The sequence below is a fragment of the Gallus gallus genome, chromosome 5 (assembly GCF_016699485.2).
Source record: "Gallus gallus isolate bGalGal1 chromosome 5, bGalGal1.mat.broiler.GRCg7b, whole genome shotgun sequence".
Classification (NCBI taxonomy): domain Eukaryota; kingdom Metazoa; phylum Chordata; class Aves; order Galliformes; family Phasianidae; genus Gallus; species Gallus gallus.
The window spans coordinates 55,601,301-55,620,262 of NC_052536.1; the positions used below are offsets into that span (position 1 = coordinate 55,601,301).

General features: G+C 47.3%; 1 protein-coding gene across 3 annotated transcripts in view; it reads right to left on the reverse strand.

Annotated features, from left to right (window-relative positions):
• PELI2 (pellino E3 ubiquitin protein ligase family member 2) overlaps positions 1-16,409 on the reverse strand; it is a 68,974-nt gene extending 52,565 nt beyond the window's left edge. For all 3 annotated transcript variants that reach the window (XM_001234987.7, XM_025151069.3, XM_040701431.2), the window contains exon 1: positions 16,260-16,409. In XM_001234987.7, the coding sequence (XP_001234988.1) occupies positions 16,260-16,336 (77 nt within the window). In that variant the 5' untranslated portion in view covers positions 16,337-16,409. The remainder of the gene's footprint in view (positions 1-16,259) is intronic.
• Between the last annotated feature and the right edge of the window lie 2,553 nt (positions 16,410-18,962).

Consider the following 18,962-nt stretch of genomic DNA (forward strand, 5'->3'; position numbering starts at 1 on the left):
AAAACTTCCTCCTCACATCCAACCTAAACCTCCCCTGTCTCAGTTGTTCTCCTGGTTCCCACTCCTGGCTGCTGTGGCCTCCTCCTGATCTGCCATGCAAGGAGCTGCCATGCTGTGCTTCACATTAATTCACAGGCTGGCTGCTCAGCCAATACTCCCCATCCACCATCAGCAGGAGGACTCTGCAATTGTAGCAGCTAGAACATAATTAAAAAACCTGTTTAGTTTCATTGAGGACAATATTTAGACATCCACCTGCAGGTTGAGCTTACATAATACAGGCAATCCAGGAAGACACACACCTGATCTATATGCATTTCTACCTCTAGGAAGAGATGCTACTGGCTTGCAAATACCATGTTAATCACATAGTACAAATAAAGGAAATTAAAAGCAGCTCTTACACATCCAGTTTCCTACCAAATTCCCAAGCCCCTCTGTTACTCTCCCACACACGGCCATGGGAAAGAATTCCACAGAGCAAGTAAATACAGAAGCAAAGAGGTAAAAGCAATGTGCCTCCAAGCAAGGAGTACAGGAGTGGTGCTTCATCATTGCAACTTCTTGTAACATATGAAGACTGGATCCCATCAGAAACCTAGCTTTGAGACTCGTGCAAGCTATCTGGCATTTTTTCTGCAGGAGGGGGATCTTAATACAGAAACCTATTATTTCTCTGACCAAGTTTTGCTTGCATGTGGTTTTCTATCCGTCTCAGACTGTGTTTTTCTTCTGAAAGCAAAGACAGAAGACCTCTGTCATGCTTCTGCAAGACGTAAGTTCCTGTAGAAAACTCCCTGACATCATAACCTTGGTTTAACAATTAAAAGAAAAATCTTCAACTGCATGTATTATTGACAACAGGGAATACTGCATTGCAAGCAGCAGCAATGCAGGATATTTGCTGCACAAGCTTCTGTAAGACACCTACACAGACAGCACAGGAGTTTGATTAAATGCTTACACGCCTCACAAGCATGCTGATGTGGACTACCAGAGCCTCAGGATGAGCTTCAATTAAAGCAGCCTGACAGTTTCAAACAACTTATTAGCTGAAAGCCTATACAGGCATCCTAGTTAAACACTACAGCCAGAAATGGGCATGAGTGCAGTCACACCCACAGCATACATTTCTCAGAAGTCATCCATAATCACTTGATTAATAGGGAAAAAGAGCAGCTACCTTTAAGGAAGAAAACACTAAAGAAGAACACAGATATTTAAGACACTGTTACCCAAATCTAACAGAAGTAATACACTACAAGAGCATTCGAATGCAAAAGGTTTTCTTTTTGGAAAGCAAAGGGTAAGAGAACCAGTTTTTCACACAATGACTTCCTTAACAAATCCTTATTTCCAGCCTTTTCCTGCTACCACCCAGCACTGGTTTAACAAGGAGGCAATTCTGTTCAGTGCTTTAAGCCCATCTTCAAAGCTGTCAACTAAAACCATTCACCAGAGCATCAAACCAGCAGTGCTAGTGCACAGCAAGACACAGGGAACAAGCTAATTGAGTTCATCTCAAAGCATGCTTCTTCACTGGCTACAAGAGCTTGAGAGGTGGGGAAAGCACCGTGTTCGGAGAATCCTCTTTCCAATCCCAAATCTCCCCTACTCGGAAGCACCCAGATGAACAGCAGTTACTAACTATAACCTAGCCAAACACCACTGAAACTATTCAGTACAGCATTTTGTTAAAATGAATACAAGTAGCTTTTGCTGTGTTCAGAACAAGTCAGATGAACACAAAGTCTCATTCAAAGCAAAGCATGATTCACAGCTGGCTTTGGAGGACACAGCAGACTTAGCATCCACACATTTCAATATGGAAACAATTTATAGGCCTCTCAAATAGCATATCAAAAACAGCTGGAAGTTTCAGAACTAAAACAAATTAGACCTCATACAATGAAAGGGGACAAGAGATCCTGGGACATACCTGCCCTGCCACACCAAGCATGTTCCCCAGCCTATCTGGGCTTCATACCTACTTGAAGGTGGAAAAGCAAACTGTCCAAATTGTCATCTGAGGAATGAATAGGGAAGACTGGTCAGGCACTGGAATGGGCTGCCCAGGGAGGTGGTGGAGTCACCAACCCTGGAGGTGTTCAAGGACGATTTGGACATTGTGTTGAGGGACATGGTTTAGTGAGAACCATCGGTGGTGGGTGGATGGTTGGACTGGGTGATCCTGTGGGTCTTTTCCAACCTTGGGGATTCTATGATTCTGTCTGAAGCTTCACTGCATTAAGCATTATGGAAAAAATGCACTGGATTCAAAGGATCATCTGGGCTATTAAAACAAACGCACAACTCAAATCATTTTCTCAGCTGCCAAGTGCTTTCTTTAACACACTATCAAGGACTATTTGACTGCTCACATTTTTATAAGCTGAAGTGGTAGCTGCCTTATTTCAGCTCTCCTCCAAATATGAGCAGCTGGAATATCTTTGTGATTGCACAGACAAGGAGTTCCAGGGTCTGTTACTTACAGCATTTTCAAACACTCAAGCACGACAAGAATCTTTTTAGGTTCCTTCCAATAACATTAAGAAAGAAAACTTACGTCCATTTTGTGAACATAGGCGATCTCAGAGGCACGGTACTCAATAGAAAGTGAAGCACTCAAGTTCAGAGAACATCAGGAAGCAGAGCAGTGTTACACCCAGAAGAGCCAGAAAGGAAGCAAGCAAAGCCCATTCTTTGCTAAAAGTGTGTATATGTACCCTATTAAGAAAAACAAACAACAAAAGCACCCTACAGGAGAACTTAGTTCTTTAAATCTGGTTATGAGGAATTATCTGAAACCAACTGGGTCAGTGGAGGTATGCAAGCATTGCTGCACAGCTGAAGTTGGGATTATTCCCCCCCCCCAAAGTCTTAAGATATCAGAAATTATCAGTGCAGTCATACAGAGAACTAGTCTGGGATCTATACAATTTCTGATTTCAAGGGTCACCAACCACCAGCCCAGGCTGCCCAGAGCCACATCCAGCCTGGCCTTGAATGCCTTCAGGGATGGGGCATCCACAGCCTCCTTGGACAAAATATGACCTGAAGTCACAGAAATGAATGATGTATGCCTGAAGTTTTTCCTTTCTAGAAGCTCAGCGACTGCCTGAACAAGAGCTCTGCAGAATCAGCACCCAGATGGGAAGGCACTCCACTCTCAGTGATGCACAGAGGCACACGCACAGTCAGCCACAAGCAAGACTGTACACACAAACAAGCACAGAAACCCTAAAGCCACACAGCAGCTCACCAGCAGTCAAATCTGGTGGAGGATCAAAGTTTTCCCATAGTTCACTTGCAATGTGAATCCAGCCTGCCTATTTCTGCTTATGCCACACAAGCTGAAGCTTCGGGAAACCTGCATTTATACATTCCAGCAGACATTAAGCGATGAGCACAAGTGACACAATGGTCTGTAGAACTGATACCAAGGATAAAACCACATACTGTTCTCTCAGTCTTCCCCCCCCACTTTTGGAAATGCAGCTCTGTTTCTTAGCCAATACCCACAGCCAGTCAGCATACCAGTACTATTCTGGTTCACCAGCTTTTACAGAACAAGCCACACCATGTGTTTGTCCCTAAATATCTAGATTCCTTTGATTTTGAAGGCAAGGGAGCACTATGCATCAAACCAAACCAAGAAAACAGGATCTCTTTCAAGCATCATCTCCCAAAGTACAGACTTTAATTCCAAAGAGTATTACAGGACTTAGAAGCAGCATTTGCACACCAAACAGAAAGGCAGCTGTACAAGTAAAGCTGATGATGAGACTGCAGTTAGAAGTAGCTACCCCAGCAAAGCACATCTGACAAGAGCTACTTCAGACATACAGAAATCAAGTAACCCATTAAGCTGACTGGCTCAGGAGATTCCCTTTCACCCTCACCAGTTTTTATACTCGATGTTCCAACGGGGCACCAAAGCCATAAGATGCTGTTTTCAACTGAACAGAGGAGCGCATGATGCTAACAAATGCCTCATCACACTGCTCCGCTAGCAGATGAGGATGCACAAATACGTATGTAAGTATCTATATAATCATATACTTGTAAATGTTCAGGTATCTGCTGAACATGTATATGTAACCCCTTTTCTCCCTTGCCTACCTAATAGACTGCATGCATGTTAGAGAAAACAAAGAGCACATTCCTTTGTTATCCTGTCAATACTCTGGCATTATACTCACAAAGTTCCTGTTAACTATTTTACTTCCCTCTACAGCTCTATCAAAAGCACAGGAAAGAGCTTTGGCAATTGCTTCCATTACACAGAAGTCTCCTGTAAGAGATGCCATCACTCCACCACCTCAAGGGGTAGGAGATGGGGGAAAAAAAAGTACAGAAATACATTGCATCAGCCTGTTTTAACATCTTAGGTCCCTAAAACTATCAAGTGCACCTTTTGGAACTGCCCACTGTAACATAACAAGTCTCAAGTCTACTAAAGAAACATTCACATCTGGGCAAACCCCAAACAAGCTTCTCCTTCTGGATTTTTGGCCTGATTTACAGCCACTTGGAAAGTGTGACTTCTGCCCTCTGGGAAAACTAAAGGTTTATATTAAGTAACACAAAATACCAATCTGGGTTTTGAACTGAGCTCAAACACACCAAGCAGAATCACGAGGCTGCAGAACTGCATGGGATGTTATTAGGAATTCCTAAGACAAAAAGCTTCAGACTGTTCAGAATGCCTCTGAAAAACTGGTTTTCTAGGAAAAGCAGCACACTGATTCTTCCAGGATATCTTTTTGCACTGAAAAAGCAAAGAAAAGCTGACCCAGCAGAAGTATGCATCAGCACAGTAACTTGGTTCTATATGCAGAGAACCCTAGAATGGCCTGGGTTGAAAAGGACCACAGTGCTCATCCAGTTCCAACCCCCTGCTATGTGCAGGGTCGCCAACCAGCAGCCCAGGCTGCCCAGAGCCACATCCAGCCTGGCCTTGAATGCCTGCAGGGATGGGGCATCCACAGCCTCCTTGGGCAACCTGTTTCAGTGTCACCACACAACACTTATTTAAGGCTTTTCTAGTAACCTATTCAGTACCAGCTATTTCCACCCAAAGGCATTATGCTCCCTTCCATTTACAATGCAATGAACACACTTACTACACTCAGATTTTGTTCACAGCCACCTGGGTCTGACCTTAAGGCACAGCCAAGACTGCCTGCAGGGATCACAGCACTTCTGCATCCAGACCTCCTCACTCTGGTTAGCTGCAGTGACAGCACATCTGTGTTTGTTCCCATTCACTCAAGGCTGACACCGCACAATTATTACAAGCAGTACAGGTGAAGCCGTGGTCGTGACAAAGACAAGAATCAAAGGCAAGGAATTACATAAGCTGAAGAGCCAGCAAAGCATGATTTCCTCTGGGCAACATGACTTGCAGTTGGATCCCTTCTTTGTCTACTAAGGTGACAGCTCCAATTGAACAACTTCTGCAGCTGTGAGGCAATCACGGTCACGTGGATTCCCTGATGTCTAACGAAGCAGGGGCAGTGGGGGGCTGATTTATGTCACAGAGTCTCCTCAATAGAGCACAAACAGCATTGAGAGGCTGTGGAATAAAAATCAGTTCAATGACATCCTTCATTTCCAGTTACAGACTACAGCCTCACCTGCCACTACCTCTTTCAGTAAATCACTGAGTATTCATCAGAGGCAGATGGGAAACGACTGCAACGCAGAGCTAATAGTGCCAGCAGATTGAGGATGTGGTGTCCTCCAGCAATGAGACTGCATCAGCAGCAGGGGAGCAGCAGCCACTTCACACACTGCCTCCATCTGTCTGGGTCAGCATCCTGATCCTCCCCTACCCCAAGACTGCCCATCACAGCCTAAAGGAGGCATCAGACCCTTGAACAGCCTGTCCCATTGCACCTAAACACTCCCAGGCATTTTTCACCCAGAGGGCGGTGACGCACTGAACAGGTTGCCCAAGGAGGCTGTGGATGCCCCATCCCTGCAGGCATTCAAGGCCAGGCTGGATGTGGCTCTGGGCAGCCTGGGCTGCTGGTTGGCGACCCTGCACATAGCAGGGGGTTGGAACTGGATGAGCACTGTGGTCCTTTTCAACCCAGGCCATTCTAGGATTCTGTGATTTCTAGAGGCTACAAGTACAGTTACAGTAGTCCCTAAGCAGACCATGCTTAATGAGCTAGTCAGGAATACTGGTAGGAAATGGCCTTTACTTCAGTAAACGAGGCTGCTTACAGTCACAGACATCGAGTTCACCCACTTCGTGCAACAGAATGGTGGCAGAGGCAACCAAGTCAGCACATCTGTTTTTAATGAACAAGCTATTGCTTTTTTTACAAAAGAATACACTTATTTTCTGGATATTAAAAAGCATCATACCCGTGTGCCAACCACTGATCTCCTTGTTTAACTCAACTGTTTTGCTCCCTTGACTGATGCACGACAAACTGATTTTCAATGCATTTCTCCAACCCCACACAGCACAGAGCATCTCACTTTTTACCATCAGACACATTCATAGCAAACTTCATCAGTTCACAAAACAGAGACTGCTGTTTCTTCTCAATTGCCATCTCTGCCCAAAACTTACAAGTCAGCCAATATTCTTTCCTGGCTGGGATCTGAATAGAGCCTACAGCTGTAACCCAGCCAACCCAAAATCCAGCTCCTTCCTTCCTGCCTGCACTGGCTACAGAATGCCCAGAGGAGAAAGAACAAATCACTTTGGCCACAGAAAGCTCTGCTTACCCTTTAACAGAGTATTATTTTACACACTGCTGAGAGATTTCCAGTAGGTAAAGCTTTAATATAAACTTCTTGGAGAAGACTGGTCTAAGGTGCAAAGTAGCAATACATGATCAGAGGCCAATTCCTGAAGTCACGTTGCATATAATAAACCTTGAGCTTGACTTAGACCCTGCTAATCACTTGAACACCAGCTATGCTTACAAAAGGTACTGTACTTTCTATTTCGTAGTCTTCCTGAATCCTTAAATGGAAAGGTATTTGCTGTATTACACCAGCCTCTGCATACTGGAAACTCACAACTCGAGTGCTATATATCTAGTTTTACTGCAAGCATTACAGCTGGAAATGTGATTGTGCAACCAAAGAGATAAAGCAGGGCTGAGCCAGCAATGTAACAGTATTTTGTACTCCAATGCTGAAAGTAAGGCACGAAACAGAAGTCAAACATTAAAGCTCTTCTGCTCTGACAGCAAAGAGATTGTGAAAGCACTGGGGGAAAAAAAAAAAAGGCTTATTTACCTCCTGGAGAGAAAACAAGGAACACATTTACAAGTGCTCTGCAGAAAGCACTGTTAGTATTTAAATGGGTGCAGGGGTTCACTTCCAGACACGGTTATTTAAGAAGACCTTCTGGAAACGTTACAAAAACAAGGGTACATCCCTAAAAACAAGTGAGCAGCTTGTGTTCTGCACCCCAGCAGCCTGATCAAGATGTCTTAAGAGAAATCTCACCACAGTTCCTAAGATCGAAGCATTGCAGCTTGCACAGATGCTGACCACAGAAGCACGTTCCTGGAACTGCTGGGAATGCCAGCATGTCCCATGGGCAGCTGGGCCATCTGAAGGGGCCTCTCATCTTTCAGACTTTCCCTGGGTCCCATGAAGATAAGCTAAAGACAAATAAAGGAGTAAAAGAAAGCCATGCAAAACCGATCTGTTCGGCTATTGCCAAACTTCCTTCTCAGATTCAGCTCTGATGGATGGAGTTACTCAGCTGCTCATGTCAAACTAAGTTTGCATCCTCTTGATCTGCCCTAAGATCAATTTGCTTAATTCGCTGGTATGTTTTGGCAAAAAACTTCTGAGGTATTGACAGTCCACTTAATGAAACCTTCTGTCAGAATCAGATTAGGGAACACTTACGTATGAGTGTGAAGTGTTGCACTTGAGTCAGCACTTAAGTCCCAAATGTACACAGACTGGGAGGACTCCTTGAAAGCAGCCCTGCAGAGAAGGACCTGGGGGTCCTGGTGGATGAGAAGCTGGACATGAGCCAGCGGTGTGCACTTGCAGCCCAGAAGGCCAACTGTGCTCTGGGCTGCATCAACAGTGGGTTATCAGCAGGGCAGGGAAGGGATTGACTCCCTCTGCTCTGCCCTCATGAGCCCTCATCTGGAATACTGAGTTCAGGTTTGGGCCCTCAGCATAAGAAAGATGCAGAGCTGTTGGAGCAGGTCTAGAAGAGGCAGTGAAGATACTCAGCTTAGAGAGCTGGAGCAACTCTCCTACAAAGACAGGCTGAGAGAGCCAGACTTGTTCAGTGTGGGAAGAAAAGGCTCTGGGGTGAACTCAGCGTAGCCTTCCAGTGCTTCAAGGGAGATTACAAACAGAAAGGAGATTGACTTTTTACACGGGCTGACAGTGATAGAATGAGGGAGAATGGCCTTAAACTAAGAGAGGGAAGATTTAAGTTTGGTATTAGGAGGAAAACCCAGAGGGTAGTGAGGCCCTGGCACAGACTGCCCAAAGAGCCACGGGTGTCCCATCCCTGGAGGTGCCCAAGGCCATAGATGGGGTCCTGGGCAGCCTGATCTTGGGGGTGAGGGACACCCAGCCCACAGCAGGGCTTTATGGTCCCTTTCAACTCTAGCCATTCTGTGATTCTATGTGGACAGAGGCTTTGATCATAACTGCTCTACTGGTCAGGACACAGACACACAGAAGGCCACAGCCTGTAACAAGAGGTCATGCACTCAACCCATGGATTCAGAACTCTGATGCACTGGGAAATTGTTCTAGCAAACATTAAGATAGAAAAAGTAATTCAAACAACTTACACATTCGTTAGTATGGAGGTAAGAACAATTACTATGAGATAATGAAACACATCCAGACTAAAAGATTCCTCTTCGGTGCCAAACTCACTTTTGAGCCCAAAGGCTGAGTTTCACAGCTGCTTGCCCTCAGGGGTCCAATGCAGACTAGAAGGAAGTCAAGTTGGAAGTACAGCAACATTTTGATTTATTAGGTCAGCGTTCCATAAAAAAACCATGGTGATCCATGGAGATGGACAGCATCCTGCCACAGGATGTACAGGGAAGCACAAACTACAGCTTTAATATCTTTCAACAGTTCAGCCTTTCCTATGAAGAAGCACACGTGCACATTACTCCTGTTTCAAAGACTACCACTACACCATTACTAAATCAGACACCAACAAAGTAAAATCACACTGCTTCATGTGAAGAAATACAGCTGTGCTTATACCAAAGTTTCAGCCCATTAACTTCTGTGTCTAGACTAAACAGCTCTTTCACTCTTCCTAAAGGCACGTGCTGGAGAGTTTGCACATTTGGTCTCCAGTTTATTTGCAACAAGCAAGAGGAGATTGCAGCTTTAAATGCTTCAGTTTGTTCGGTTTGCTTTCATACAGTGACTAATTGTCTTCACAGTCAGTCCCACTTTGTCCCTGACATTTATGTGCCCTAAGAGGATGCACCCCATATGTCTGAAGCTTACCTGTTTGTTTAGGCATTATTCTCCAAACCGGATGGCTTTAGTTAAGTTCTTTCATGACCATTTATCAACTTACTGCATCCTAAAATGAAAACAGCATACAGATTTCAAGGTGAAGAGTAACCTGAAGGCCTACTAACCACATCAGTACAGCTGAGTGTAAACACTGCTTTCTAAAAAAGCATCATTTAATCAATAAGAAAAAGATGATGCCGGAGTTTCTCCTTTGTCCTCATTTCCTTCAGTATAAGGGAGCGTTGTGCAACAGGGGTTAGTTAACATTACAGCACTCAGAGACAGAAGTGTAATACTTCTTGACCTTCTCCTTCTTTAAACACACCATCAGCTGTCTTTGTTTCCTTGCCTGTCCCCATTCATTTGTGGAGGCAGCACAATAAACTGACATTTGAAGCAAGTTTTTGTCTCACTATGTGGCTGGCTGCTTTTGTCTCTGCTTAACACAATTAACTGCTACAGTCGGTAACGCAGCTATATTATAGTTAATGCAAGCAATAAAACGTGACAGATGAGTATTAGGTCAGGATATACAGTGTACTTAAGTCCTACAGTAAAGATGATATTGTTAAATGGAAGGGAAAAAAATATCTCCCAGCTGAAGTAAATCACCTCCAGAAGCACAAGACGGGGCTCACTCAGTTTCCCTGCCCATCAGAGGCACAAACTGCTGCTGACAGAAGGGTGCCTACCAAGTCCTCAGCAATCAGTACTTTGATATCAGGCCTAATCAAGCTCAGCTCAAAACTGTTTTTAATGACTCCAACTGCTCAGCACTGTAGATGTTGCCTGCACCCGCTTTCACAACTGTTGGTTATAATCTATTTCACCTATGCAGCCTGTCTGTTGTGAAACAGACGAAAGCTGTTAGCTCAACTGTTCTCTCTTCACCCTGACCCAATAACTGCCACTATTAAGCAGCAGCAGGCTGATCTCGCAGGACTTCACAGTCTGGCCCTGGAGGAACTGAACAAAGCTTAAGTGCAGAACTGCTGGTATTTGCACACGCTGCTCAGAAGGCCCTTCTATTTAGGAACAGAAGTTATATTAATCGCAGCAATGCAAGTCCACCATCACTTTGCTCACACAGCATTCAGAACACAGCTGTATTAAAACCTCACATTCTTCTGCCACACAGCCCTTCAGTAAGAAGCATCCAAAGACTTGGAATGTTTCTACTACTACTGTGGTGTGCATTGTTGTACAGCCATCAACAGGACACAAAGACCCTGTGAGATAGCACTTGCTGTCACATTACAAGGCTGAATGCTGAGGTGATGCTACAGAAGGGGCACAATCAATAGAGTGTGATGGGGTGCTGCAGCCATACTCCCCTCACCCAACAAGCTCATCTGCAGCCCTGGGAGCCCCTTCTGCTCTCAGCTGTGCTGCTTGCTTAGTGCAAGGACCAAGACCTGTTCTAAGCCACTAAGAAATAGGATTAAAAGAATCTAATCCCAAGCGTTACTTACAAATTGGTCCCTTCAAAGTATCTGTAGAGCATGCAGACTCAGTAATAACCTGCAGAAAGCTACACCAGTAGCTGTCCAAAGCCCATATTTTATATCACGTGCTAATAAAATGAGAATTGTCACTACCCAGCAAGAGCTGACAAGTAGCTACCAACTGAAGAAAAGAGTTTCACACCTCACTGAGGCAAAGACCTGTTATATAGCAAATACACAAAGTGAGCCCTGGTACAAGTGACAGACATTTATGTAGGCACGGAAATAACCTCTCATCTAAATCAGGGTGGCCAGAGTATTTCTGGCTAAGAGAATACAAGGAGTTTCAGCAGATATAATAGCCTGGGAGTAGTAGAGGGGACAGAGACGGAGCTGGTGGAACATCCTAGCTTCTACTTAAAGGTAAGGGAGACAAATCTGAGCAGCATCTTGTCAAAAGGGGAAACAACCCATCTAGAAGAGGAGCCCCTTCAACACAATGATAGCATACTTAGGCAATAGAAGTAAAAAGGATGCTGTCTATGCTGGCATTCCCATTCCTGTCCCTCAAGGTTTAGGTCTGGGACAAGCACGATGTAAGCTTTTCACTGCTGACCTTGGAGCAGAGTGGAAAATCAACAGCAAGTGTATTTGCTGATAAAATACAAAGCATCCTCAACACAAATGAGATTTAGCTACCCAGGCAACACCCAGTACACCTGGAAACCTGAAAGCAAGTTTGTGCATGAAGCTGGGAGGTTGAGCCAAATCCTCCTCAATTCCACTTGCCTGGCTGACCAGAGGACAAATGAGCCACAAGCAGGACATGGCACAATAACCCAACAACCCTACGTGACATCAGAAACACTGCTATTAGACACAAAGCAAGACTGCAGCTACACAAGCTGCTGGCTCATGCTCACCCAGCTTCTCATTAGCCTGGAGTACACAAGAAGAAGGTTGCATCTTCCCAAAGCATCAAGTTGATATGCGCTGTAACTGCTGAGAAATAATGATTAAGCAAGTTAAAGGGCAATATTAACTCCATAGTAAGTGAGAACTTCTGGCTATTTTATACTAACCTCTTAGGAAAAATCTGTTCTCTAGCAACCTTGCAATCACAGTTGAGAAACAGCCTGCTGTTACAACAGGGCATGAAGGAGCTTGAACAAGATCCTGCTTTCAGCAGCAAAAAGCTCATCTTAGTAGCCTAGAAAGTCATTTCTAGTTTTATAGGCTTTTTTTTCTTGTTATTGGAGGTAAGCGGACTTCCACATTATCTACTCATTTATAAATTCCAACTGAACATGGGAAGCTAAGAACCCCTGATTCTCCCCTGGTAGGGAAGGAGCAGTCAGAGGGTGGTGACGCACTGAACAGGTTGCCCAAGGAGGCTGTGGATGCCCCATCCCTGCAGGCATTCAAGGCCAGGCTGGATGTGGCTCTGGGCAGCCTGGGCTGCTGGTTGGCGACCCTGCACATAGCAGGGGGTTGGAACTGGATGAGCATTGTGCTCCTTTGCAACCCAGGCCATTCTGTGATTCTACTGTCTTCTGCTTCTACATGTGTGACCTACTGCCTTGCACATGACAGAGGGAAAAGTACCACTTCCCAGAAGCACCTAATTTTATTTCTCCTTAACAAACATCCAACACACAGATGTCTGACGCTCTGAATGGCTTTGTTTTACATAGGTTTTTGCTTCCCAAGTTTGAGATCTCTGCTCTCCAGTCTGATATCAGTATCACAATGCTGTGAATAAAGCCTACAGCTGAATACAAATCTGCATGCTGAGGAACTCAGAAGTACTCCAAGGAATATGACAGTCACAGAGAACCAACTCAGATATGTTTTCTTACTGTAAATGAAGCAGAATCTTTGCTCTACGCAACCATACATAAGCTTTCATTAAGAAAACAAAAAAAACCTCAAGAACATAAATGAAGCCTAATGCACATTTTAAAATCAGGTCCCAGAGCAGAACCAGAGTTATCTAAGCAGTTCCAATAATACATCTACATCGTACAGCACATAAAGTTACAGAATCACTACAAGCCTTAGGTTTGTATCAAACAGCAAATCCATATAAGCATAAGGTAATTCCCCAGCAGAATGCCATAGCCAGGATGACCCTCCCTGCCTTCAGCCCATAAGCAGAAGCAAACAGATGCCAAGGACAAGCACAGATGCTACACTGCTTCTGCCTTCAGCAGCACTGCTGGCACATTGCACCAGCCCCCCTTGCTGTGCAGTTCAAGGAGATGAACAAAAGAGTTCTAAGAAAAGCCAAACAGATGATTTAACAACTGGAAACGTGCTTAAACATAGCAAATACTTAGAGAACTTTGTTTATTTTCAGAAAGTGGCTTTAAGCAGGACTACAGCATGTCTGTTCAGAAGGGTGTCCAATGGGCCACATTAACCTGGCAGCAAGGGGGTGCTGCCAGGGAGTTGGACCCAATGACCTTTAGGAGACCCTTCCAACTTCCCTGGTATTCCTGTGTCAACTTACACCACCTTTTCAAGGCCAGGCTGGATGGGGCTGTGAGCAACCTGTTCTAGATGGAGGTGTCCCTGCCTATAGCAGGGGGCTGGAACTGGATGATCTTAAAGGTCCCTTCCATTCTTCCATATCATTCTGTGATTCTATGATATTATCATCTGAAAAGTTAACAGCTCACTGACACCACTAAATAGTAGAAAAGTCTGCAGAGATACACTCTCCCCAAGGGGATGGTTTGGTTTTCTCCAGCACAGCTCTGACCCCATACAGCTCTGTACGAGAGCAGCTACCAGACCAGCCAACCAGTTCATTAAGTACCCCAATGCCCTACTGAGGTGCTTGCTACTACATTCAGCTTCTCCTTCACAACTCCCTCCAGCCCCATGTTCCACAAAGCATTTAATGGAATATTGCTCTGAAGGGACTTCAAATAAAGGCTTTAAGAAAAAAAAAAAAGACTATGGATGCTTCCAGTTCAAAAAATCCACAGCCCTCTGTGAACAGATGATGTTAGGAGCAGATGTACACAACCAGATGATCTCTTCTTTACCAGCCATCTTGACCTGTCTGGCTTGATTTATATAAACTGCTTTTGCTCACTACAACGCAGATTATGTAAATCTCAAGAAACCCTTAACCAAACAAGAACTGCCACACCACTTGCAGACGAGCAGCCACACTCCCTGCACAACACAGCAACACGTTCTGGTGGGAGAACCACCTCCTGCCAAAGGAACACATTCACCTTGATGTTAACACCAGACACAGAAGAACCCCACTGCAATACCGCTAAGGCAGAGCAGGAGCAAAATAATCACAGAATCATCACAGAATGGCTTGGGTTGGAAGGGACCTCAAGGATCATGAAGCTTCAAATCCCTACTGCAGGCAGGGCCACCAACCTCCACATTCAATGTCAGAGAAGGCTGCCCAGGGCCCCATCCAACCTGGCCTTGAACACCTCCAGGGATGGACGGGGCATCCACAGCCTCTCTGGGCAGCTGTTCCAGCACCTCACCACTCTCAAAGTAAAGAGCTTCCTCCTGACATCCAACCTAAATCTTCCCTCCTTCAACTTAAAACCATTTCCCCTTGTCCTGCTGTTATCAACCCTTTCAAAGAGTTGATTCCCCTCCTGTTTGTAGGCTCCCTTTAGGTACTGAAAGGCTGCAATGAGGTCACCCTGCAGCCTTCTCTTCTCCAGGCTGAACAAGCCCAGCTCCCTCAGCCTGTCTTCGTAGGGGAGGTGCTGCAGCCCTCTGATCATCTTTGTGTCCCTCCTCTGGACCCTCTCCAACAGTTCCCTGTCCTTCTCACACTGGGGGCCCCAGACCTGGACACAGCACTTCAGATGGGGCCTCACGAGGGCAGAGCAGAGACAATCACCTCCCTGTCCAAAAGACCAAAGGAAAGTTTTATCATATCAAGAAAGAGAGCTCTCAGCAGCTCACCAGGTAGGCCAGCTCCTTTGTTCACCATCATCCTCCCCATCTAATTCACAAGCCTTACAGCTCAGGACGGGTTATGATGCTGATGCATGCCTTCTATGTCATCTTCTCCCCCCCCTTCTTTTTTAGAGCCATGTGGTATCTCAAAACAACTTCTTAAAATTAGCTGTGAGGTCATTCTAACCGTTTAAATCAAGCAGCAATGACAAGAGCTGCAGTGCCAGGCTTCCGCATTGTACAGATCCCCACTGCACTCCAAACAGAGCAGATTTACGCCGTCTTAATTGCACCGGACTCCGCACCGCGTGCTTTTAACACAAGGCAGGTATTAATACGTGTGTTTTTAACGCTGCCCAGCAGATGCTCGCTCTGCTCTGAGGATTTCCAGTCGCGAAGGTTGAGTCACCAAAGAGAACAGAGTGAAGTTTGTATCACCCAGGCTGGATGCGGCTCTGGGCAGCCCGGTCTGCTGGTCGGCGACCCCGCACACAGCAGGGGGTCGGAACTGGATGAGCATTGTGATCCTTCTCAACCCAGGCCGTTCTAGGATTGTACGGTCAATCACAGCACTACGGGTTAAAACACCTCCTAGGAAAGGCGGCAATCGGCTCCGATTAAACAGCCCCTTTACACACTGACCGAAGACTGAAAATGTCGTTAGCGAACACACGGCGCTGCCCCCGTCCGCCACCACAGCGCGTCTGCCGGAGGGGAACCGCGGCGCTCCGCACCAGCGCTGCCCACAGAGGCCCGGAGCAGAGCTCAGCCCGCTCCTTCCCGCCCGCACTACAAGGACGGGATGCGCGCTCGCGGCAGCAGCCGACTCTCAAACCCAACCCCACACCGCGCCGGTACGAAGTTTATTTAACATTATCGGCGCTTCAACGCGCGGCAGCGAGGAGCGGGACCTCGGGCAGAAGCGATAAGCGGAGATCGATGCGCTTCCACGCCAAAGGAGAAACACGCGTTCAGCTCGGAGCCCAAAACATCCCATTACTTCTGTACTTTCAGGCGCAGCTAAAAATAGCGAAGCGACGGGGAGGAAAACGCTTCCAGCTGCGCACAAAAAGCCTCCGCGGCACAACAGCGGCTCCCGCGCCCCGATGTAATTAAAGACCCGCCGTGGCACGGCGTCACACCGCACCACTGTGAGCGGCGGGGCCGCGCAGCCCGGCTTGCCCTCCATTTTCACGGGGGAAGCAGCACGCGCGGCTCTTTATGAGCTTCAGTCGGACGCGGACGCTTCGCCCTAATGGAGTTACTTCCATTGGAGCCCCTTCCCCCTCCCCGCTCCCCTCCTCCCTCCTTCCTTCCCCCCCCCCCCCGCCCCCCCTCGCGTCAGGACGGCCCGACCGCAGCGCTCACCCCAGCACCACCAGCTCCCCGTACTTGACGGGCTCCTTGTTCGGGGCGCAGTGCTCCTCCTGGCTGGGAGAAAACATCGGGGCGGCCGCCGCCGAGGTCACCCAGCGCGGGATGCAGCTTCCAAGCGGGCTCCGCGCTGCGCCCCGCACTGAGCCGGCGGCTGCCCGACCGCGGACACTACACTCTGAGGGGCGTACCAAGTTCTGACGGCGGGGGGGGAGGTGGGGAGGAGCCAAGCGGCGCCCTCGCGCCCCGCTCTCGTTCACCGCCTGCGGAGGGGGCGCCCCCCGCCAGCACCGCCCCTTCGCCTCGCCTCGCCTCGCCGCGCCGCGCCCCCCCTCTCCTCCGGCCGCGAGTGGTACGGTCCGGCTCTGTTATGTAAACATAGAGTAAAGGGGCCGGAGTCGCTCTTAAAGGGGCCGCGCTGAGAGTCGGCGGGGGCGGGACTGTGGGGGGAGGTGGGACTGCGTCTCCAAGGGAGGCTGCTCGGGGTCACCATTACCGAGGGGGGAGCTGGTTTGGAGCTCACGTGTGGGTCTGGAGTGAGTCTGGGTCACTGTGGGGCTGATGGGGTTGTGACACCCACCGTGGGCCTGGAGGCTGCAGTTCCCCGCAGGCCCTGACTCACCCACTTCCATGGATCACTGCATGACACCTCAGGCCATCCCGGGTTCAGCGCTATGGGTCAGGCCTCTAGGCCACAGAGCACGGCCCAGGCCCCAGCAGGCCTCGCGCAGCGCCAAACTGGGCTGGAAAGGCAAAAACCCTTTTCTGTGGACTCACCCCCCTTCTAAAAAGGCAATAAACCCAAACTTTCTGTGGGCTCACACCCAGCGCTGCTCACACCTCAGCTGCCGTCAGCGCGGCCTTCCTTCTATTCCCTCCAAACCCAGCAGCAAACCTGCAGGAATTAGCCCCAAATCGGTACTCACTCAGCCAGGCTCGAGCTCTCCACACCAGGAGCGTCTTACAGAGCAAGGAAAAGTCATTGTGATCTTCACCCAAAATCCTCCCTGGGCAGAGAGCACGAGTAGGCCCAGCTTCTCCTGCCCGGAGCTTTCCCATGGCTGAAATCACATTTAGCTATTAATTTTCACAGCAATGCTATTTTTCTGCCATTCCCGGTGAAGAGGTGAAATGGAAAAAAGTCAGCCAGTCTCACAGGGCTGCGGGATGGAGATCTTCCCAGGGACTGCGCGAAGAAGACAAGGTTTTATTAAAGACAGAGAGCTGAATTATTACAGATTTATCTTCTTTATTGCCCTAACAAAATAGAAAAGAAAGCCGAGCTGTAAGTCACTGTCAAAGAAAACAAATACAGCCTGGAAAACAGTGAGAAAAACAAACCTCCTGGCTGCATCCTCTTTAAGTTCTCCCCCTTCTCCCCCCAAACACAAGTCCTTCACGTTCGTGTTGCTCTCGCACGGCATAAACAAACTGAAATTGTCTTCCAAGAGGCGCTCCGACGCAGCTCTTAGCTCAGGTTTCCTGTAAGCCCCAAAGCCCTGGATCAGGTTGGGTTTATGGCATTTTCTGCTGCCCAACAGCCACCTCGTGGGAACGGAGGAAGGACCTTGAAGGTCTGTTTTAGTCTGTGTTTCCTTCTTTCTTGTTTTCGAGCGCTTTTTGGTGACTTTCTTACCAAAGCACTGGTTTTCTTACTGCATCTCCCAAGGACCTACTGCTCCCTGCACCAAAAACCTGCTTTTAATTTGCTGATGAGAGCAACGAGGTAGAGATGGGGCAAGGAGCTGCCCCACAGCTCCACATCCCCCACAGTCACAGCCGCAGCACTGACACTTCCTACAGCTCCAAACATTCCTCTTTGCAACGGGAGCAAAGGAAAAAAAAGAGCTGCATTTCTCCACAGGTCTACTGAAATAACGGAGAAATGTATCTACAGCCACATTCGTACAGCGAGGTGGTGGAGTCATCGTCCCTGGAGGTGTTCAAGAGCCATGGAGATGTGGCAGTGGGGGACATGGTCTGTGGGCATGGTGGGGGCGAGCTGGGGGTGGGGATCTTGGAGGTCTTGTCCAACCTTAACGATTCTATGGTTCTATTATTTTTAAGCTCAAATCATCTTGTGCTCTCGCCTTCAGAATGTCTCTACAGGGCAGCTTTTTTGGGGAGCATCCCCCAGCTTTATCACAGCAGCTTCCTGGCCGAGGTGCAGCTTTCAGGAGGAATATCCAGCAAAGCCAGGAGGGCATTAAAATCGGCGTCCGAAGAATCCCAAACATGAAGAAATAGTGCATACCCATTTGTTTTTAAAATGTAATGAAAAAAATACTTCAAATACAGGAAGATTAATAAGGCTGTAATTCAGCAAAGTGCTTACAGGTGTGCTGGGCTCAGAGTAAGTACTTCAGCCCTTTCATGAATCGGGGCTTAGGGACTGAGCTTGATACATAGAAAAAGTACTGAAAGACATAATTTGCTGTCGTACCTGTGGCTTGTGTTGCACATGAAGCTGACGGGACACACGTCAGCTCTGGTGATATACAGGTGCACAGGTTTCCGTTGCATCCCTGTGCAACACCATGCTGTGTGATGGTCCTTGATTCACAGAAACACTTCAAATTTAGGAAGGGAAATGAGATGAGGAAAAAAACAGTGGAAGAGCGAAAAGCATGACATGATGTCTAATCTCACAGCAGCAGCTTAAGAAGGAGTTACAGGCTTGGGATTAACACAGAGCAG